General features: G+C 41.7%; 1 protein-coding gene and 1 long non-coding RNA gene across 3 annotated transcripts in view; one reads left to right on the forward strand and one right to left on the reverse strand.

Annotated features, from left to right (window-relative positions):
* Positions 1–14468, reverse strand: part of YTHDF2 (YTH N6-methyladenosine RNA binding protein F2) — a 31160-nt gene extending 16692 nt beyond the window's left edge. The window contains exons 1-4 of one of the 2 annotated variants that reach the window (XM_082347927.1): positions 13374–14387; positions 12855–12879; positions 12205–12284; positions 7725–9311 (exon numbers count right to left, since the gene is read on the reverse strand). In XM_082347927.1, coding sequence (XP_082204053.1) covers positions 7725–9311; positions 12205–12284; positions 12855–12879; positions 13374–13400 — 1719 coding nt within the window. In that variant the 5' untranslated portion in view covers positions 13401–14387. Of the gene's footprint in view, positions 1–7679; positions 9312–12204; positions 12285–12854; positions 12880–13373 lie in introns of those variants that run through there. The other variant, XM_082347926.1, reaches the window with a different exon arrangement.
* Positions 12880–20357, forward strand: LOC309608670. The gene is made up of 2 exons (XR_014233055.1): positions 12880–13007; positions 18976–20357. It is a non-coding gene; the product is annotated as an uncharacterized lncRNA (long non-coding RNA).
* The last annotated feature ends 3374 nt before the right edge of the window (positions 20358–23731 follow it).

Here is a 23731-nt window from a genome sequence, read left to right on the forward strand (position 1 = left end):
GAACTCTGCTCTTCCACTGCAGGGGGCACGGGTTCAATCCCTGGTCGGGAAACTAAGATCCCACATGCTTTGTGGCAAATCTGTATTAATATTTTCTCCATCCCTTTAAGTTTAGACAATCAACAAAAATCAAGTCCTGATTTGTATATAGCATCTGCCAATTTCCACAGTGTCAATAACATGGCTGACCTCAAACTACCAATGGAATACAGGAATACAGTGGGGCTGAGAAGACATGTATAATAGCACAATATTATATATTGATACAGACATAATAACTTCAAGAGTGATGAATTTAAATATTATGGTTTAATGGTAATCATAATGGTATTCTAAGTTTATATAGTTTAACTATAACATATTTCTAACTGTAGTTTACAATGTAATTCAATGTAAATAGAAAGGCATTTAAAATACCTTTTAATACAATGTATTTAATTTTTAAGTTTATGCAATTTGTTTAATAACGACTGTGTTTAACAACTAGCTTGCTAAAATTCTTGAAAGCTAAACAACTGGCTCACAATTAGTTAGCTCTAGCACATTATTGGACTTGGACATTGAAATACCAACTCCACCACTTGTTAGCTATGAGACCTTGTATAAATAACCTCTTTGAGCCTGCTTCCTCATCTAAAATATGAGAACGATACATTAGATGAGATAGCTAAACTTTTATGTATACCATGTGCCAAGCACTGTGCTATCATTTAAGTGCTGATTACCCAGTTACTCATTCTATTTGATATAGATCAAATGTTGTTCCCCCATAAAGACTTTCTTAATTTCCCCAAATTTATCACTTCTCCAGAAAGCCAAAATATTTCTTCATCCCTCTATTACAGCCCTAATCTCATATTTTATCCGTTTTGTTGTCTGCCTAACAACACTGTCTGGTCCTAAGCCAAAGATGGTGCCTTGTTTATCTGTTCTATCCTAGCAATTAACACAAACATTTGGGGGCTTCCCTGGTGGTCCGCCTGCCAATGCATGAGACACGAGTTCAAGCCCTGGTCCGGGAAGATCCCACACACTGCGGAGCAACTAAAGCCCGTGGGCCACAACTACTAAGCCTGTGCTCTAGAGCCAGCGAGCCACAACTACTGAAGCCCGTGCTCTAGAGCCCGTGAGGAGCCACAACTACTGAGCCCGTGGGCCACAACTACTAAAGCCCGCATGCCTAGAGCGCGTGTTCCAAACAAGAGAAGCCACCACAATGAGAAGCCTGTGCACCACAATGAAGAGTAGTAGCCACCGCTCGCCACAACCAGAGAAAAGTCCGCATGCAGCAACAAAGACCCAATGCAGCCAAAAATAAAATAAAATAAAATAAATTTAAAAAAAAAACACAAACATTTGTTGAAAGATGGATACAAACAAAGGGCATGCTTCAAAGAGATCCAAATTCAGTATCACCTATTCTCTTTTGGTTCTCCTTTAACAAGGCTACAGAAAGGCATTTTATCCACAAAGCAAGGAAGGTGGTGAGTAATACAAATAGAATTCCCTCAACCCTACTGGCACAAGAACAAGTAAATTTATCTGCAAGACAGAAGAAGACATAGATGGCCTTAGAATTTTACAAAACGTTCAGGTTTGCCATCCTGATTAAAACAGGATGCTCACTCACTAGTTCTGAAGAAGCAATTTAAAACAGTGGTGGAGTGAAGTAATGTTAAATGGAAAGAACAGTACTGCATGGTCATTTCCTAAAGATTTAATAGTAAGAAAACAATATATTTGGCTAAAGTGATGTTTCTTTCTTTTCTGATTTTTGTATCACTAAAACTTGGATATTTAAAATTTTTTTCTAAAGTTGAAAATGGAGCCAAGATGATTACCTCAAACATTTGTAAACAAGGGACTAAATGCCCAAATTAAAGGGTTAGGAGGAAAAAGATGGCTGTAAGGAAAAAAAAACTTCCTTATATAAAGAGAAATATTACTTGTGCCAACACTACAGGAAAACTAGATTTTTTTTTAAAGGAAACATTTCTCAAGTAATCACTTCTATGTTCCTTTGCTAAGTCTTTATTACATTTTAGGTAATAATTTTTTTCATTAATACACAGTAAATATATTAATAACTACCCAAACACCTAATCTATACTAAGATTCACTGAGAATCCACAAATCCTATCTGTCATCTATCTCCTTCTGTTCTCAAGTCCTTTCTTATGTTTTATATGTAATTAGTATTTAGGTCAGAAATTATAAAACACAAACAAAAATAAGGTCTTACTTTTTAAGACCTGTTTTGTACCATCAATTCCTCTCCATGAACCTCAAATGTTATCTTGGGCCACCTAATCCTCTTTTACTCCTCGGTTTCTCTGATCTAAACTACCCCATGTGTGAATCTTCTCTACAATTTACCTAATAAAAGTTCTTTTAGTCTCTTCTTGAAACCCTCCTGTGACTAAGACTCCATTTTTAGAAAGTTCCCCCTTTATTTACAAAAATCTCCCTCCCTATAACCTTTACCTATTGGTTCCAGTGCTGTCACTAGCATGAAGAATCATTTGATAACAGCTATCATATTCCCCTTATAAATCATCTCTACTAAGCTAAACACTACTATGAGAAATAAGATAACATGTATAAAGCACATTGCAGGAAGAAATGAGCTATATATATATACAGTAATGATACCTATTATTACAAAGTACTGGTTCACCTTTACTTCTACAAGTTTCCCATTGCCTTTCACTGAAGGTTACATCAAGGACCTCCACCATCCTAACTCAAATTAGACCTTACTCCTCATTCTCTTAAACTCTAGTACTTTTTTTTAAGCCAACTTTGTATCTCTCTCAGTAGATTCCTTCTATATCCAACTAGCTGCATAAACATTTCATTTAACTCCCTTTTCCTAATCTAATCTCCAAACTTCCCTTCCTGGAAACCCATTCCACAAACTCCAATTAGACTTTTCTTGAACTGTACAGGAATTCCTATTCCAACCTATTATCTCTACAGTGTTATTATCTATACAGATTTGGGCTGTTCTGAACCATGTTCACTCTTCTCAAAACACCTCTGGCTATCTTCTATACATCTTCCAAGGCTCAGCTCAAGAGATCACTTCTTCCAGGATTCTTCTATGATCTATCAACCCACAGCCCAAGCTGGGTTAGGCAATCTTTAAGCTTCCAAACTGGCACCTTGTGCATACCTTGAGAAAACACTTTTCATTTTGTATTGTTACTTGTCACTTATATAAGGCTCCCTGACAATACATTTGTGGTTTCTCTGTAGTGTCTAGCACACAGTAAAGCTGTTCAAAGAAAAGATAAATAGCTTCATCTCAATTCTTAAACACCATAATAAATTTTCAGTATGTCCAAACACACTCCAAGTCACCATTTTTAGGTCTTCTGCTTGAAAATCAGAATAATCCTAAAGGTAAAGAAATCCTGCTATTCTCATTTAATGGCAATGAAATTTTTAAAAACATACACCTTAAGCTGCTGTCACTATAGTAATATTTTCTCTAGGTCTGTCTCTCCTAAATCTCCCCTTAGCTTTCCAGTTATTCAGAAAAATCTTTACCCAAGTGCCTGATTGAGTCTAATGTTGGCCTAGACTTTAAGAGAATTACACAGCCCTCAGTCTCCCCTACTAGACTATCTTATTTTTACCTAGAGTTAAAAAGCTAGAAAGATAAGACAAAACTAAACCAACTAGGGACTTCCCTGGTGGCACAGTGGATAGGACTCCGCACTCCTAATGCGGGGGGCCCGGGTTCAATCGCTGGTCAGGGAACTAGACCCACATGCATGCTGCAACTAAGAGTTCGCATGCCACAAATGAGGAGCCCGCGTGCAGCAAACTAAGGAGCCCTGGAGCCACAACTAAGGAGCCTGCCTGCTGCAACTAAGACCGGGTGCAACCAAATAAATAAATATTGGGGGGGGAAAAAAAAAAAAACTAAACCAACTATTTTATGAAGTTTATTTAAAAAAAAAAAATCACTAATGCAGGGAGTAACTCTCCCTTTATGCCCCACTATTCCAAAGTTGAGACAGAGGAAAAGATTAACTAACTGCCATCATCTTCTGAATAGCTGACAGTAATACTCAACAACAACAACAAAATTTTAAGAAAAAAGCTCATATGGCAATATATAGCACCGGCAAGACCTTCAAAAACATATATCCTTTGACGCAGCACTTAAGGATAGGTATGAATCAATATTTATATCTTAGGATGTTTACAACAGTGTTACTTTAGCTGGAAAAAAAATTATAAAGAAGCTGACATATTCAGTAATGGGGACTGGTAAATTACAATAAATTTTTGATAGAATACTATGAAGCCATCAAAAGTGATGTCACAGCTATATACACTAATATGTATAAAACAGATAACTAATAAGAACCTGCTGTATAAAAAAATTCAAAAATTTTTAAAATAAAAGTGATGTCACAGGGCTTCCCTGGTGGCTCAGTGGTTAAGAATCCACCTGTCAATGCAGGGGACACAGGTTCGAGCCCTGGTCCGGGAAGATCCCACATGCCACGGAGCAACTAAGTCTGTGCACCACAACTACTGAGGCTGCGCTCTAGAGCCCATGAGCCACAACTACTGAAACCCACGCACCTAGAGCCCATGCTCCTCAACAAGAGAAACCACTGCAATGAGAAGCCTGCGCACCACAAGGAAGAGTAGCCTCCGCTCGCAGCAACCAGAGAAAAGCCCGCGCACAGCAACACAAACCCAACGCAAACAAAAATAAAATAAAATTTTAAAAAGTGATGTCACAGAAGAAATAACAAGTAGAGGAAAGTTCTAAATAAATGCAGAAAGCAGTTTACAAAATAGCATCTGAAGTATACAACAAAGTAAACGAAGTCACTAAAATTTGCTGGAAGTGTCAAGCCAGACAGATCCAAAATATCCAAGCCAGACAGATCTTGAAGGTTCTACGGTGTTGAATTAGATCATGTGACAGAACAAGGCAAAAATGGCTGTAGTTCTGCTTCAGTGTGTTCTGCCAAGCAACATGCCCAATCACGGAACTTTAGAACAGCTGTGACATCATTTTCAGGATGATAAGTATTTCCCTACTGACTGAGTTTCCATTTGGCTGGAAGATTTTTTCAATCTTGTAAATAATACCAAGGCACATATACAAACACACCACTTAAGGGAGTCAATGCTTCAATGAGCTATCAGTCCCATTATCATGAAACTTGTTTTGTCTTGGAAGCCTAATAAAAACTGGAAGAACAGTTTACAGTCAGTTATGTAAGGATGTTAAAGGGTAACAGTGGGCAACACAGGAGTAAGGCAATACTGACTGAAAGGGTAGCTGGGTTTGGAGGCAATCATAGGGACCTTCCAGAAACCCCAGCAAGCTCTTCTTAAAGAAAGTAAACTAAAAAGTAATCTGACACAAGTATAATTGAAGCTTTTAAGTTTTTACTTTTGGTGGTTTGTTCACCAGCCTCAGAAAAATTAGGATACTCATTCATCAAAAGTCTTTACAGAACTGTTTTAAGAAAGAGCCATTAGTTAGCTTAACAAAGACCCTAAACCTTGATTATTATTACACTCACTGAAAACACAAGGCTAGTCAATGAATCTTACACCTACTTATGACGTTTTATCATTCACTGAACCACTCAAGTGAATTAATACAAATATATACTTGATTAAAAGTGCACACAAATTAACAATCCTCAGACTTGCTACTTCACTTTTAAACACAAGCTTCCCCACTAGTTCTAATAAATACAAATTTATCCTAGCGGCTATGCTGCACATTCCAAAAAATATTCCTACCTTTGCCTTCCTGCTTTTAAATCACAAGATGTAGGACAGAACTTTGCAGAAGAAAGTAAGCAGATTCTTAATATGCGACAAATATTATGCATATTTCAAGTAGTTAAACCAAGCACCTGGATGCCCCTCACACCCGTTAATAATCTGCTATGCCACTACATGATGCCTAAAAGGCCACACACAGCCTCCTTCCTTGTTCCTCTAGAAACAGAAGCCTGTGAAGACATCTTTAGAGCCTTTCAGATGTTTGGCAAAAATAATCAAATATCTTTTTTCTATAGATTCTGGAGGATTTTAAGTTAAACTGTTAAACTCTGGGAAAGGGAAGAGTTTAAAGAACTAAACAGTACCAAGTTTTTTCTAACAGCCAAATTTCCAGTAATCTGGCTCTATCTCCCCAATACTTTCAGCATCACTGACAAGTATATCTCTACACACTGGAAGATAAAAGAGTCAACCATACTGGGCTTCCCTGGTGGCTCAGGGGTTAAGAATCCGCCTGCCAACGGAAGGGACACGGGTTCGAGCCCTTGTCCGGGAAGATTCCACATGAAGCGGAGCAACTAAGCCCGTGTGCCACAACTACTGAGTCTGTGCCCTAGAGCCCGCGCGCCTAGAGCCCAGGCTCCGCAACAAGAGAAGCCACTGCAATGAAAAGCCCACTCACTGCAACTAGAGGAAGTCCGCAAGCAGCAATGAAGACCCAATGTAGCCAAAAATAAAATAAACAGTCAACCATCCTGCTTTAGTTAGACAACTATGGACCTCTGATTCTGTGTTATGGAGGTCGAGAATCTACCAGAGCAAACTTACTCCTTTGAGCAGTCCTCCTCCCACTGCTCAAAGGCGTAAGTCTTTGTAGAGGTATAACAAGTGCCTCAGGTCCTAGATCAATTACATAAGATCCCTATGAATTAATGACAAATTCAAGGAAAATGTATTTACATTAAGTCTGTTAGGTTTTGTTTATTTTGCATCTGAAGCTAACCACTCAGGATTCTATCATTAATATATACATATGTTTTAAAAACATTTTCTCCTTGTCATTATCTTTTCACCTACTTCCTATACTTCAATATGTCTAACTTCTGGATAATATGATCTGCGCCAACCAGTATTTTATCATTTTCTTATGGTCCTAGAGTTTACGCTCAATACATGGGATCAAGCATTACCAACCCTTTCAAATAAGTTCAACTCTTTACTTTGGAACTATTCCCTATCACTCTGTCCAAGATTCCCACTTGTTACAGAGGAAACGAGAAAGTGAATCTTTAGGAATACAACCAAATGTTAAGAGCAAGAGGCCAGCTTTTTCGGATGATCTGCTTTCCAAGTTTTATATAATTACCTTTTCTAATGGGAAAAAGATTTTGAAAAAAGTGATTAAGCAGAACACTACAAAAGATAGAAGCAAGGAAGAAAGGTCTGAAAAACATCCTCTTAACACTGCCAGTTGTCAGCAGGCAGGCAGAAAAGAAATGTCAGGGCTTGGTGACACACCAACTCTTGTAAATAACCACAGTACCCCAGCAAGGCCAAAAGTTAATTCCAACAGAATCATCTTTTTCTCTGCCACATTACAGCCTCAATCTTTAACTACTTTGATTTCTACGTTTCTATCACTTCAATTATTCCCTTTGCGTTTTCTTCAGACTCATTCTTCACCTCTTTCTGCATCATGTAAAGCCAGTTTCTCTACGGTTGTTTCTGCTTTCCTTTAACTTAAGTCCACATTTCTGTCCTCCATTAATGTTCCCATATTCTTTCACACTAAGGTTCAAATAATAAGACCAATTATCCTCCATTAAGGCTTGAACTGTTAAGTGATACTTATGTTATTTACAAAGCTTTTATTAATGGTTACTGGTATAATACCTCTCCTGTTCTAGTTCCTTCCCCTTCCCTTACAGTCTTAAGAAGGGTAAGCTGGTTACCTTTTTAACACTTTCTTCTTCCTCTTGGCGTTTCTCATAGTGTGAGAAGTCATCAAAAATGGAAGTGGTGTGCTTGTAGCTGGCTATGATTTTCAACACCTGCTTAGCCTTTTCCAGAGGCACTTCCTGAGTGTCCCTGGAGTTGGTCACTGGTTTATTCTCGTTGTTCTCTAGGCGAATGTGTCGCAACTGGCTATTGGGAACGTCCTTCACAAAAATCCACCTGACATCAAAACGACCCTTCCATTTGTCCTGGGACCACACACCTGCACATGTGTTGTAGTCCACAGCAGATTTCATTTCTGCAACGCCACAGAAGTGTCCACTGCCGTTGACACTGAAAAGTAAGTAAACGGGGCCCTTCCCGTTCATGGAGCGATAAGCAGCATCCAGTCTCTTGTTCCCATGCTCTGTGCTGCACCAGATATTATACTTAATGGAACGGTGGATATCGTCCTCAGAGTAGCTCTTAATGATGAAAACCCGGCCATGTTTCAGATTCCAGTCAAAATCCTTGGGGTTATAGTTATTAATGGACCGCAGCTTCTCCAACACTGGGTGAGGTTCTGAAGGAGTAGATCCAGATCCAGCCTGAGACTGTCCTACTCCATTACCATCCACCCCATTATGACCGAACCCACTGCCACGGTTCCGAGGTGCTACCCAGCGGGTTGGCTGAGCTGCCTGTTGCTGCGCTGAGAGCTGGGCAGGCTGTGGTGGTGGTGGGGGCAATGGCTGTGTCTGTTGCCCTACTGATGCCTGAGCCACTGGTGGGCTATTGTTAGCCTGCTGACCTACAGGCTGCGGAGACCCCTGGGTTGGCTGCTGACCTATGTTCTGAACCAAAGCCTGTGAGGGGGTTTTTGCCACAGGACCCTTGTTATCCCAAGTTCCAATATCCATGTTATGTTTTATTGGAGGTGGTGGAAGACTTGACCCTGCAATGCCATTCTTGGTCTTCAACTTGGGTTGCTGTTTCGCAGGCTTGCTAGCAATATCAGCCCAAGATGCTGGTTTTGGAGGAGCAATGGTAGCTGGAGGCAAACTACTGGAAGCCACGATGTTACTAGTAATGGACCCGCTACCAACAGCAGAGCCTACAACTTTTGGAACATTGCTTGCAACTTCTGTGCTACCCAACTTCAGGGCTGCCATCCCCTGGTCTATAGTATTCATGCCAGGAGCCTTATTGAGGGTCTCACTGGCAAAAGCTGACTGTCCATCAATCATGGCTCCACCTAAGGAGCTAGGTGCATAAGCATAATTGCTACTATATCCAGAGCTCTGAGTAGACTGTCCCTGAGAACTGTTATTTCCCCAAGCTGAGAAGTCAATCCCACTGGGAAAGAAGTTAAAACCATGCTGACCAAGAAATGGAGTGCTACCCAGGGCTCCTGGTTGTCCGAACATTGCATCTGGTAGGAAGTGAGGCTCTCCGTTGCTCAGCTGTCCATAAGAAGTTAGATAGGGCATGGCTGTGTCACCCCCGGTAGACCAAGCAGCTTCACCCAAAGAATAGGAGAAGCCAATGGAGGGACTGTAGTAACTGGGTAAGTAGGAATCTGACATGGCAGTATATGCATTATTCTGTGGAAGAAGAAAAAAGGGTAAATTAAAACTAAACGCAAAAATACATAAAACGACCAGGACATTTCCTCTCCCAATTATTCACACAATTCGAATATTTCAGTCATTACCATAAAAAAGGAGAGTGACCTTTTCAGATGGTCTCTTCCCATAAACTTGCTATTTTTATAGACTTAGATAATATTTTGGTTTAATAACTGAACTGTTTAAACATTTAAAATTAAACTGACATACAGTGAATACCAGCCTTACCTTTTGGTGCTACAATTCAGAAAAGGGAAAACCCATCATCTCACTAAGTTTAAGTCTTCCTCTATAGATGTACTGAGATGATGCCTTCATTAAAACCACTATCTCTGGACTGAAGGAGTGGGAATATTGGCAGAAAGAAAAAGCATTCACAAGAGTTTCCTATTAAAACTTACTATATGATAGATAAAACAAAAATAACTGGACATTTCAAGTTCTATCCCAAAAATCTGTGCAGCCATTCCTCAACCATAAACCAAAAATCAAGGTTCAGTACACCTAGTTTATAGTAAAGCCTCCTGGCAAACCATCTGGGAACATCAAGAGATGCCACTATTTAATTATAACCTGGAAAGAAAATGCACAGTGACTTCCAGAGGATTCAAAACCAAAAAAAAAATGTTGCTACCTGTTTTGCTTCACCTATAAAAGTTAAGGCCGTAAGCTAAAATGCACACCTAACTTTTTCATTAAAAACAGGAATATAATTCTAAAGACACAGTACAGTCCATATCTTTAAAAAAGGAATCATCCTTCAGAATGACAACCAGAAATAAAGTTATACGCAACTAATCTTCACATTAGAAGATAGATTACATTGCAGAAACATTCTTACTTTCATTTATGCTGACAGTTCTTTTTTATAAATCCTATAACTCACAAAGTACTCCCTTAAATGAGAAGCCAGAGATACATAGAATTGGTTTCTATAGATATAGACTCAGCTCAACTCAAAAATAGACTACTTTAACTTCAAAACAGCTCTTGTATCTAAGAATCCACTAACTAGTCAATAGGGAGTTTTGTTCTTAAGAGACTTGGATGACCATAACTATGTCAGGCCTTAAGTTTGCATTACCAAAGCCAATAGTACTTCTCTCTAGCCACTAAAACACATCTCCTGAAGATTAAATATTTCAACTAATATAGTTTGATAAACGGTGGTGCTTCTCTCTGCCAATTCTAAATTTTCTTTTAAAAACCTAAGTCTTTCACATATACCCTCAAGTTTAAGAGAAGTCTATTTCTCGAAGACAGTGTTATAATTTTAACAGCCCCAAATCCATTATGAATAAGAAATTCAGTCCACCCTTAATAGATTAAGCCTGAAGAATTATTCCAATATAAGGTCATGAAAAACTGGTTAAACTAATAAGAACCTGCTGTATAAAAAAGTAAATAAAATTCAAAAATTTAAAAAAAAAACTGGTTAAAAAGTAGATGAAATAGCCTTGACAAACGACAGTCTCAGATTATGTCTATTCAACCAAAATTTATATTTCCCCCCCAAATTTTTCAAAAATATTTAAGCTTTAGCTTACTTAACAAATAAAATACAAACACACTTAATATCACAGGTTATGCCACTATAAAGCTGAATGCCTACACCTGAACTGGCAGGTTCCCACATGCCCCTGAGCTCAAAAATCTGAATTACACAATGTTTCACAAGAACTACCTAGAATTATGTTTCCAAATGCTCCCACTCTCCTTGTTATAATGATTATGTAAGCAAACTACCTCAAGAGCAAGAACCCATTAATAGTTCATTCCTCTACTTCCTTCCCTACTTTTCCTGATTAACTGGTTGTCTTCTGCAAAAACTTTTTTCCAATCACTTGCTTAAGTGGTTTCTATACTTTCAATGTAGAAAATTCTACACAAGGGATCAAAAAGTTTTATGTAAGCATTAGGCCCAAACATGCGCACGCACTAATGTCAAGTTATTCAAGACTATTATGTATATCATACACCATCTGTTCAGAATTTATATAAATGTTCCACAAACTTTTTCATCTTTTAGGATATTCTGGATGAGTTATTGTCAATTTTCCTTTTGGTTTATTAGTCTGGTGAGTTATACTTATTAGCTACAACTTTGTGACTGTCTTTGGGATCCAAGATAGTAACACAAAAGAACTGCTGAATCAAAGAAGTCTCTGTGCACAGTTCATGTTCATATATGGACCTACATGCAACTAATCTTCACATAAGAAGACAGATTACATTGCAAAAACTGGAATTCCATCATTCTTGATCTCTGTCCTCAACAGTATTTTATCTTCCTTCAACTCCGTTTTGTAAATTCTACAGCTCCCCTAAGAAGCCAGATATATACAAAATTACTCTTTACACATGTAGATAGAGCTCAACTTGAAAGAGTACCCAGCTCCAAAATAGTTCTGATAACCTAAGAACCCACTAACTAGTGACTAGACAAAACGAAGATACTCAGTTCTGCAGCACTGAATAAAGTTCAGGTGATTTTGTTAGTTTTTCCCATCACATATGAATCCAATTTTCCTAAAAGAAAAATGTTTTGGGGATGAAAATATTTAACACCAGAAAGTATTCTTAAGTTTTGCACTGTTATATTCTTGCTAAGGAGGAAGAACTACTCAAACAAGTGTTGCTGTTAGTACACTGTAAAATGTTATCAGTACTAGCCTCAGAAAATGGTATGTTTGCTCACAACACAGATAAGAACCTTAACAGCCTATGACATTTGTAGCAAATGGTTTTATAACATATTGACTGATATTAAGAAAGTCATCCCCTGAAAATGAGATTTATTGATAGAGCAGAGAAAGAATAATGGTATACTGCATCCTCTGATCAAGCACGAAAATGGTTAACTACTCACGGGCCTTGCCTGTGGACTCAAGTAAGGTTCAAAATCATCATCATTTAATCCATCCTTTTGATGTACAGATCCATTTTGTACTAAAGGAAAAAAAATTCAAATTAGGAGTGTCTCAATCGTACAATCCACCTCCCAAATTAATCAAATACCTCCTAACCAGAGAAAAACCGTACTACACAGAGCAAATAAGTTTGGGTTTCGAAAGGATAAAGATGAGAGTGAATGCTGAGCAACATTCGTAAAAACGTCTCCCTCCACCCAGAGCAAGTTGATCTAAAAAGGTCATTTTATTGGCTCCTCTAGATTTCTATTCCCTCCCGCTTCCCCTCCCCCATCACATGTGAGCACTTCCAGAGTGTGATCCACGAGGATGAAAAACAAAGGCCTTCTAAGACCTACAGGAAACTAAGGACCTGGGACATTTCAAAACCGAATCCACCCCCACCCCTAATGAATTACTCCTTGTTCACTAAAAAGCTGTTCGCCAGCTGCAGGAACACACCGAAAGGGTCAAATACTTAACTGTGAGGCACCTGCAAACTGAGCGGCTTCCGAAAGGTCCTCTCCCCGGGGCGCTTCCCGGAGACCCCGCCCCCCCCCCCACGCGGGGTCCCCCGCCCGCCCGGGGCCACCGGCGGAGCTAGGCTCACCTTTGTTTCCTTGACCTTTTGGTCTCTGCGGGGGAAGGAAACGTCGCCGAGCAGCACATCGTCCGAAGAAAAAACGGAAAAGGAGAGACAAATTAAAGCCGGGACCGATAAGGGAATAAAAGCGCAGGCCTAAGAAGAGGCGTCAGGAATGGGGTGAGGAGGAGGCTGAAGATGGGAGGCGGGGGAAGCGCGACGCTGGTGGGGCCCAGGGGGAAGAGGGGGCCGCGCCACAAACAACGCGAGGGGACCAGGGCTTCAAAGAAGGGGAAGGAAACAAGAGAAAAACGAGGCCCGCCGAGAGGAGGGGACGCGGCGCGGCCGGCGGTCTCCGAGGCCCAGTGAGGAGCGGGGAGAGCGGGCCGAGGGCGAGGCGCTGGGCGCGGCCGGCCTGAGAGGCTCAAAATGAGGCCCGCTGAAGGCGCCGCCTCGGCTCGGCCCGACCTGGGGCGGCGGGCCCGGGCCTAGTCGGGCTCCCTCTCGCCTCACACAATGGCCGAGGCATGCGGGCCGGGCCTGTACCTGCTCCAAGAGGCTGCTGGCCGACATGGCTCTTGGATCCTCACGGGTGGCGACGGCGGCGGACTCTCCTCAGGGTGGCGGCGGCAGCGGATGAGCCCCGGCGACGGGAGCAGGCGGCGCGGCGGCGGCTTTTGTCCCTGACACTCGGGGGCCTCGGCGGACGCAGCGGAGACACAGCGCGCGGCTCGGGCTCCGGCTCCGACTCGGCGACGCTCTAGCCCAAGAGCTCAGCGCCCGTCTCTATGCCTTTACGCGCGCGCCCGCCCCTCGCAGCCGAAATAAGGGCGCCGAGCAGCGGAGGCGGACGGCGCGCACGGCGCGACGCTGACTCTCACATTCGCTCACCCACGCTGAAGGGGCCCGGCGCGAAGCACTCCGGGAAGGCAGAGGTGGGGCCGCAGCGCCCTCTGGTGGGCTGGAGGAGCGGAAGCGGCGCGCGCGGCCTCCCCGCCCCCACCGCCTTGGGATTGGGGCCTAGGAGGGTGGGTCGGCCAGGGTCGCACCACGAGGTTTTGACTAACAGCTGGAGGGAAGGGAGTAGCTCTAGCTTGGGGGAACCCACAAAAGCTGGTTTTTCAGTGAAGAAGCGAACCCCGAAGGCTGAGAGGCCTTAAAATAAACCTGCTTCCCAGTTGCAGATGGCACCCCACCCCCATATGGGGGGGAACACGAACAGGAGTCACAGACCCCCCAGGGAAAGTTCAAGGGGGCCCTGCCCTGAGAAAGACACCCCCTCACCTGGTTATCCTCCTCTGTTAGCAAGCTACAGAAAGAGGGCCCAGAGAACAAAAATATCCAGAAAACATCCGGTCCCCTGAGAAAGAGATTCACCCTTTGGCGTTGCAGGAAGGAGAATCTGCAATTCTTTTTTAGGGATGTCGCTGGCCCCCATGATAATCTGTTAAACTGTGGACTTTATTTCCAAGAAAAACACACTTCACACATCCACACAAAATTTTACGTGTTCTTTCAACGAGTCCTTACCTGGGGAAGAAAGGAAATAAATGCTATTTGAATACCTGCTGTAGACTAGGCTTTGTTGTTAGGTGCTTTCAAACATTAAAGGCTTTCAGCATCTTCAAAGTAGCTGTCAGTCAATCCGTTTTATAACTGAGGAAACAGAGAGGTTAAGTCATGTGCCCAAGGTCACAAAGCTATTAAATAGTAAGGTTTGCCTGACACTGAGAGGAACGTAATAGTGTCCCTCCACCCCCAAGAGAAATCCTGTATTCAGGAACCAGAATCCTGAGGAAATCTAAAGGATGGATGGGCAGAAGCATTTTTAATCAGAGGCAAACCTGACTCCTGCAGGGATATTTGATCCCAGGACAGTCCTTCTCCTAATAGCTTTTGTTATTGCAAATAGTAGTAAACAGATAAATAATGCACTCAAGTGTCAACCTGATACCATCCCCTCCCTGGATACAGGAGGCTTGGGTGGACTCAGTAGTAAAATAAATGATAACACAGCATCTTGGACTTTGCATCATAATTTTGCTTAAAGTGCTCAACGCATTTTTTCTGCCCATAATCACATTTATGGTTGGAATGAATAAGGTCAGGCACCAAATGTGACAGACTTCTGGCAGAGTCCAGGTTCACAGCATAGATTCCACCAAGGGAAGAGAAGAAACATAGTAATCCTTTTTTTTTTTTTTTTTTTTTTTAATATAAGTTAACCGGTTAACCCCATGGCCCAGATTTATGTATAAACTGTAAGCAGTTGCCTACACTTACCCTTGAAGGCAGCAGTGGTATGGTAAAAAGAGGATTAGACCAGGAGTCATAATCGGGGAGGGGGAGTGACTAAACACTGGCCTCCCCAACAGATTGGCGACATTAGGTAAATTACTAAACCTTTCAGAGATTCCCTCATTTGATAAAGGGGATAATAAAATCTACCTAACAGGTTTGCTGCAAAGATAAAGTTCAAAAAAACAAAAATCAAAATACACAAACATTAAAGTAAATCTGATACATTGTAAACTTCTTTCCTATAATCCCATTAAGGGATGATAGTGAAAATTCCCTCCTTCCAATAATATTTTTATAGTGCCTGAAATTATGATTAGTTCCTTTGGGATTACTTTCTGTCCTACAAGATTTCCCAGTTAAAACGCAGACATCCTGGGGGAAGGATGGTCTCTAAACCTGGATTAGTTCACCAGATTGTCTTTAATAGGCCCCTGAACAGAACACACAAGACTGATACATTTAATCACTGGGAAGAGGAAGAGGAAGTCTGGAGTGTGGGATATCATCTTAGGCGGCAGACCCCTCATGGTTTGAGAAAAGAATACTGTATCAGAAATGAGTTTGGGTTCTAGTTTCACCTCTGCCACTCGGTGCATAAAGCACTCAATCCCTCTTCTAACAAGTATTTATTGAAGGGCAGGCAATGTGCTGGAGAGAAAGTCTTAAGAGTTCACTTTTGGGGCTTCCCTGGTGGCGCAGTGGTTGAGAATCTGCCTGCCAATGCAGGGGACACGGGTTCGAGCCCTGGTCTGGGAAGATCCCACATGCCGCAGAGCAACTGGGCCCGTGAGCCACAACTACTGAGCCTGAGCGTCTGGAGCCTGTGCTCCGCAACAAGAGAGGCCGCGATAGTAAGAGGCCCACGCACCGCGATGAAGAGTGGCCCCCACTCGCCGCAACTGGAGAAAGCCCTCACACAGAAACGAAGACCCAACACAGCCACAAATAAAAATAATAAATAAATAATAAATTAAAAATTAAAACAACAACAAAAAAAGAGTTCACTTCTGGGCTTCCCTGTTGGCACAGTGGTTAAGAATCTGCCTGCCAATGCAGGGGACACGGGTTTGAGCCCTAGTCCGGGAAGATCCCACATGCCACGGAGCAACTAAGCCCGTGTGCCACAACTACTGAGCCCACGTGCCACAACTACTGAAGCCTGTGCACCTGGAGCCCGTGCTCCACAACAAGAGAATCCACTGCAATACGTCCGCACACCGCAATGAAGAGTAGCCCCCGCTCGCTGCAACTAGAGAAAGCTGGCACACAGCAATGAAGACCCAACGCAGCCAAAAATTAATTAATTAATTTTTTTAAAAAATAGTTATTCACTCACAGTTGTTAGAGTGCAATGAGAAAGCACAGACGGACCTCACTTAGTCAGAGGACCAAGAAGTTTTCCCTGAAGTCCTGAGCTTCAGCTAGAACCAGAAATATGACCAGAAATTGACCAGACAAGGAGGGAAGGGATGTGAGAGACAATATGTGCAAAGGCCCCAGGCGGGGAAGGATCTTGGTACTGGTGAAGAACTGAAAAAAAGGCCAACATGACTGGTGCATAATGAGAGAGAGGGTGGCACCAGATGAGACTCAAGAATTGGGCAGAAAAGAGAAAAATAGGGCCTTTACTTGTTAGCTACAAACGATGATCAGTTAGTAAAGGGTTAATAGAAGCATAGCATTCTCAGATTTATGTTTTAGGTTCACTCTGATTGCAGTGTGGGAAGTAGAGTCAGGGAGAAAAGAGTAGATTAGGAGTTAGAAGAATATTGCAGCAAGTCCAAGCAAAAGATAATGGTCTAATATAGTGATGATGAAGACAGAGTGAAGTGGACAAAATGGACATTTTAGGAGGCAAAATGAGAGGTCTTAGTGATTGATTGGATTGTGGGGAGGGCATTAAAGGAGGAGATATCAACATAATATCTAGTAGTTTGATTTGAGCGATTCGGTGGGTGAGGTGCCATTTTCTAATGTGGGGAATCCTAGAGGAGATTTTGTGATCATCAATTTATCTTTGGACATGTTGGGTTTCAGAAGAACATAAAACATCAGATAGGAATGTTCTGTAGGCAATTAAAAGGTTTGGGGCTTAGAGAGTAAAATCAAGCTGGAAATACAAATCTTGGAGTCTCTAGTATGGGGATGTTAGTTGAAACCAAAGGAGTCCCTGGGATTTCCTCAGAAGACAAGGATGATGGGACTTCCCTGGCGGTCCAGTGGTTAAGACTCCACGCTTCCATTCCACTGTGGGGGGCACAGGTTTGATCCCTGGTTAGCGACGCAGCCAAGCAAAACAAAACGAAGATGAGAAGGAGGAGAGCAACAGGCCCAGCACCAAACCAGAGATGGAAGGGGAGACACGGAGAGGAAATCACTTCCTACTCAGAGTCTATTTCCAAGACTGTAAAATAGGGAAGTTGAACCAAAATAACTTCTGAGGTTCCTTCTAGTTCAACCATTTTAGACCTCTGGAAGGTAGAAACCAAGGAGATCCTTCTGGATATATGAAGGGGGCAGTGGGGATAAAAGAGTGAAAAGAAGCAGGAAAGGAGGACAGATTTTACATACTCTTCAGAATTTTGCTATGGCCTGGGCTGGGCCCTAGAGCTCTGGTTCTCAAACTTTTCCAGCCTTCAGGAACAGCAGACCTCGCTGCCCAAGTCACTCCTTTAGTAAGGCAGGAATGGAAGGGAACTCCTTTGAGAAATGTTTATATACTTCACACAACTGACAGTGTAAAAACCTATTTTTAAAGATTTCTGCTGGTTCTCTGTAGTCCACACAGTTTTCAAAGCTTGTCACTCCCTAGCCCTGTATATTTCTCACCATGCACTCAATGCTCCAGCCACATTGCATTTTTCTCAAATACACATTTTGTTCTGGAACCCATGACTTTGCACATGCAGTTCTTTCTGCCTCAAATGTCCTTGCCATTTCCCCTCCCCAATTCCTATCTGTCCCTCGAGACCCTGATCAGTGAAGCCCTATTTTTTCCCTTGAGCAGAAAGAAGGTGTTCTATTCTTTGTTCACCCATAATATTGGTCACATTTCCTTATGGTAACTTAGTGTATTAAAACTATCTGTTTGGGCTTCCCAGGTGGCGCAGTGGTTAAGAATCCGCCTGCCAATGCAGGGGACATGGGTTCGAGCCCTGGTCCGGCAAGATCCCACATGCCACGGAGCAACTAAACTAGACCCATGCGCCACAACTACTGAAAGCTGCGTGCCTAGAGCCCGTGCTCCGCAACAAGAGAAGCCACCAGAGTGAGAAGCCTGCGTACCACAACGAAGAGTAGCCCCTGCTTGCTGCAACTAGAGAAAGCCCACGTGCAGCAACGAAGACCCAACACAGCCAAAAATAAATTTATAAAATTAAAAAAAACTATGTTTACATCAGTATTTTCCTTTTAGAAGTCTTGGACTCAGTTGAAAATCTCATGAGAATAATGAAACTTCTCAGAAAAAGGAACATACACCCAAATTTTTGCCTACAATCTCATTAAGCACTCCCTTCCCCGAGCCCATCCGTCCCATGGACCCCAGATTAAGAGAACCAACTCTCAGCTTATATATTGCCTCTTTAATAAATCTATGACTGCTTAGAGGACAAAGAACTTTTTTATTATTAATCTTTATAATCCAATTCTAAGTAAATGTTTGTTGAATTAATTTATCTCATTCATTTTCAGAACTCTCCATAGTAATGTCAATCCCCATTTTATTAATGAGAACCTGGTGGGGTTAAAAAGTCAAATGTGCAGATTTAACTAGCTTAATTGAATGTTAAAGGAAAGGCACTGTGGAAATCCCAAGATAAATTGATGGTTGGCTTTTAACTTGCAGGTGTGTTTTATGACTTGCTGAATGGAGTTTTGAAAAGAGCAACGTGAGAACAAAGCTAAAGGAAGAAAAGACCTACAGCTGGGCCAGGTGGCCTAAGGACACTAGGAATCCGCAGCTGTGTATATACAAGGGACCCTGTTGGAGATGTCGTCAAGGACAGAAAAGAACAAGAACCAAGAAAGAGCCAGCAGGAAAGGAGCCTTGAAGTTTCAACTCAGAGTCTAGAGGTGAAAGCTGAAATTTTCACCAGTCCCCCAAGAAATAAGAAAGGTAATGATAATGTAATGAGCTTTTCATAAAGCTAAACTTACTCAATGCAGAAGACTGTTCTTTATTCTGAGATTATTTCCCTCCTAACTTTTTGATGGGAAAATGCCCTTTCTTCCTAAATGATGCCAGTAAAAATTAACCATTTTAAAAAATATCCTTATTTGGTAAAATATAATGTAGAGAACCCCATGTTGGGTCCTAAGACCTTTTTTTTTTTTTTAATCTCTTTTATTGATCCATGGGATCTAAAAGTCTGAGCAGCACTGTGCTAGGAAACAGCTTACAGTCTCAATCTAAGACAATAGGCCAGAGAGAAAAAAAATGGAGTGTAAACAAGATTTCTGGAGATAGTGCCAAGGGGAAATGAAACCAGGGAGCCCCAGAAAGCACTGGTTCAATTTTAAGTCTGTGCCAAGAAAAAATAGTTAAACCAGTGAATGTGCATCTAAACTATTTGTGACAATGTTTTATAGATAAATCCTTCCCTTTCGGTCCTTGGGTGGCAGCTACAGAATATCAGAGGCAAGAATATGAGAAGCCCTGTCCAGTTTGCTCAGAAAGGCTAACCAGAATGTCTCAGTCATGGAAATGTTAACTTAGCATTTCTGAGGCATAGTGGCTCCATTTTTGTTCCTGGAGCAGGGGAATATCTTTTTGCTCAGTGGGCAAAGGTTTTACAATATTTTCAGTGTTCTATGGAATAGGTTCCCTGTGTAACAAAGCACATGGGGTTGGGCTCTGCACAGTAGGAGCTTAGCAACCAAATGAAGGAGTTCTAACCAGGGACCCTGACATCAATGTCATTTCAAACAAGACGAGACCACTTTTAACAAAGTGATAAATCAGTACTTCCTGTGACTGATGGACAGGACAGATGATCTGGGTTCTAAAATCCTTTCTCGGGTAACTGGAAGTTCCCTCCCTCCACCACTCCCTCTGCAGTACTGTGGAGAGATGGTGAACTGGACTGTAAACAAAACAACCTAAGGAGCGACTAAACATGTTATCAGCAAAACATCATCATAATAAAATGGTTTGTTGAAAGTTTCCTTTTAGGTATTAAGCTTCTCTAGTACATTTAAAGACTCTGTTTAATAAATTTGATCCTTATACAACGTTTCAATGTATCTATTGTTTAGAGTAGAATATAAATGTTTCCTCATTGTAAAATGAAGTAAATAATGCTATTCACCACATAGGATTGTCCTGAGGATCAAATGGATTAACATATGTAAAGTGCTTAGAAAAATGCTTGGTACATAGTTACCCTTCAATAAGTATTGGTTATTATTGTTCTTATTATTATTCATGCATCAAATATCTATCCAGTTTCTGCTACATGCCAGGCACTGTTCCAGGGACTGTAGAAACAGCAGTGACTAAGAGACGAGAATGGTCCCTGCTCTCACGGAGCTTCGATTCTACTTGGGGGAGAAAAAAATACATGTATGTCAGGTGATAAGTAAAAGAAAGAAAAATAAAGCAGGGTAAAGGAAAATAGGAAGCATAGTGCAGGAGGAAGTTGCCACTTTTCATAGGGTGAGTGGTCAGGGAGGTCCTCTCTGATAAGGTAACATGTGGATAGAGACTTGAAGGAAATGAGGTAATAAGCTTTGCAGTTATCTGGGGGGGAAGAGTGTGCTTGAGATTATTGAATGAAAAAAAATAAGCTACCAAAAATAAGTAGATCTGGGTTTGTAATAGGGAGTGACAGTACGTGAAGAAGCCATGGCCCATCTAAGACAGGCCTCAGTTCCAGTCAGGTGTTGCTGTGAGGAAATGTGGACCCAGTGTTGTCAGATCTTCTGGGCTTTGTGGGGGTTTTTTTGTTTTAAGAAAAACTTTATCTTGAATTTTTCATGTGAACTGTCGTAGGCATAATGTATATATATGTTTGTCAAAAGACATGTACAAGAATGTTCAGAGGTGGGCATTCCCTGGCGGTCCAGTGGTTAGGGTTTGGTGTTTTCACTGCTGGGGGCCCAGGTTCAACCCCCGGTCGGGGAACTAAGATCCCGCAAGCTGCACGGCGTGGCCCAAAAAAAAAAAAATGTTCAGAGGCATTATTTATAATAGCCCCAAACCAGAAGCTACCCAAGTGCCCATTATTAGAATGGATCAGCTGTGGCATAGTAAATAATAACAGTCTCTACACAGCAATGGGAAGCAATCAACTACACTTCACACAACATTATGGGTGAATCTTACAATGTAATGTTGAGAGAAAAAAAGCCAGTCCCTAAAGAGTTCAAAATAGGTAAAACTAAGATATGATGTTAGAGAGCTAGATAGAGGTTACCCTGTCTGGGTGAGGTGCTGGTGACTTTTTTTTTTTTTCCCTTTATCTGAAAGCTGATTTCATGGGTATGTTCAGTTTATCAAATTGTACAGTGATCTGTGCACTTTCCTGTATGCATTTATACTTCAATAAAAAGTTAAAACTAAAATGTGGGCCAAACAAAGTAAATCTTAAGGCTGAATCAGAGCTGTGGGCTTCCAATTTGCTCTACAATACATAGATTTCTTTAGAGAAAACAGCAGAGAAGTTTTTTTAAAAAAACTTATACTTTGAGGGGACTTCCCTGGTGGTCCAGTGGTTAAGACTCCGTTCTCCCAATGCAGGGGGCCCGGGTTCGACCCCTGGTCGGGGAACTAAGATCCCACGTACCACAACTAGAGAAGCCCACGTGCCGCATCAAAGACCCAGTGCAGCCTAAATTAATTAATTTTTTAAAAAACGCTTATGCTTTGAAATGCAGGTAACATCCCCCACACCACCTCTTACAGAAGCTCCTGCAAAGCCCAATGAGGAACCCATCTTTCCTTCTGGGTCATTACCCAGCCTCACATTTTCCTTTATATGTGATCCAATAATAATGTCCGCTCTTGTTCTCAAACTAGAGAAATCAACCCATATATACCATATTATAAGCCAAATACTAGTAAAGGTACAGAATTGGAAACCATAGATGCAGGAGGAGAACCCAGAGGCAATTTCAAAGTAGGGTGTGGCCTACTTTAGGTTGAGAGAGCACCAGGAGTCGTCAGGTTGGGAGGCTCATAAGAAATAACAGAAGAGGTAGTAGGAATCATACTGGGCTGAAATAATTTATCCAGGAAACAGGCATGTCTTAGCCTGGGCCATGGACCATAGGTAGAGAATCAATCAGGTGTAAAAGATAGGTTTTAGAATCTGTGTGTTCTGGGGAACTTACAAGCACATCTCAAAGGTGCTTCAATTCAGGTGATGGATGAAGTTAAGAAGGCTGTTCTAGGCAGTGAAGACTACAGTCTATGGATGTATGCTGAGGTTTGGGTCTTGGGGGTTCCTTGGGAAGAAATGATTGTCTCAAGAGTTGAGTTACTGGCATAGCAGAAAGGTAGAGTTACTAACATGGCAGAATTTGGGAACTAAGTCACATTTGGTTCCCCAAAGCAAGGGCTAGAGAAGCAGGAGTACGATAAGGATGTTCAAGGAAAGTAGAACCTTCTAGGGGAAGTGAAATTGCATAGCTCAGGACTAAGAAAGGTGTTCCAGGATTGGGAAGGAAACCTAGAAATGACTGAATTAAGGCTAAGAAGAGAAATTCCAGGGGCAGAGAGTTCCAATCTAGCAGAACCGATCCCTTGTTTAGTGCAACAACCTTGGTTGTTATTGTAGTACATTACAGACTACACAAGAATGTCCCAGGGAGGAGGCATCCAAGGTGTGAGGCATCTGTGATCAATTGTACTAGGTTAAGTTGACTGAAAATGCAGGGGCTAGCCTAGAATCTGATTTTTTGTCTCAGAGAGGACTATTTCCTCAGGAGTATTACCCAAAGTGAATCACAACCTCATACCTATTCTGAGAATTCAACCTTTTCTTTGTCCTTGCTACCTCCTTGATAGTGGTGGACCAGTTATAACTCAATGAACTAGTAGTTCCATATTTCATGCTTGATTTTACTATCTTTATCATCAAGTGTTACCAGTACTTCCCACCATACAGACTTACCTTTAATGCTTTCATGAAATGGATTAAAATGCCACCACTAAAGGGTGTCTCAGACCACCTAAACTGAATATTAATTTCCAAGGTATTTGGATTAACTCTGGTCCTCCTTCCCAAATATGGACAGAAGCATGAAAGAAACTTCACATGAAGTAGCTTTAAATCTTAAATATTCAAATCTATTGTCCCTTTTTTACTTCGGAATGCCAGGGAGTTTTGTTTTGTTTTAATTTGGGGAGGGGGGCAGGGATGGAACCTGGAAATTGAAAAGGGGAGGAGAACAGGAAGGCGGGGGTCAGACAGGGACATGGCCAAGGCAACACAGCTGAACAGTTGACTCTGAGGCCTTTGGGGAAACCACATGACAGGAAGGTTTGGGACATTTACCTTCTACCAGCTAAACTCCAGTCCTGCCCTGGATTCATCTGATGGAAGCTCAGAGAAACTGACACATGACTGGGCTTTCGCCAGTGCGGTGCTCTCAGAAGAGAC

The sequence above is a fragment of the Balaenoptera borealis genome (genome assembly GCF_965194805.1).
Source record: "Balaenoptera borealis genome assembly, chromosome: 1".
Taxonomy (NCBI): domain Eukaryota; kingdom Metazoa; phylum Chordata; class Mammalia; order Artiodactyla; family Balaenopteridae; genus Balaenoptera; species Balaenoptera borealis.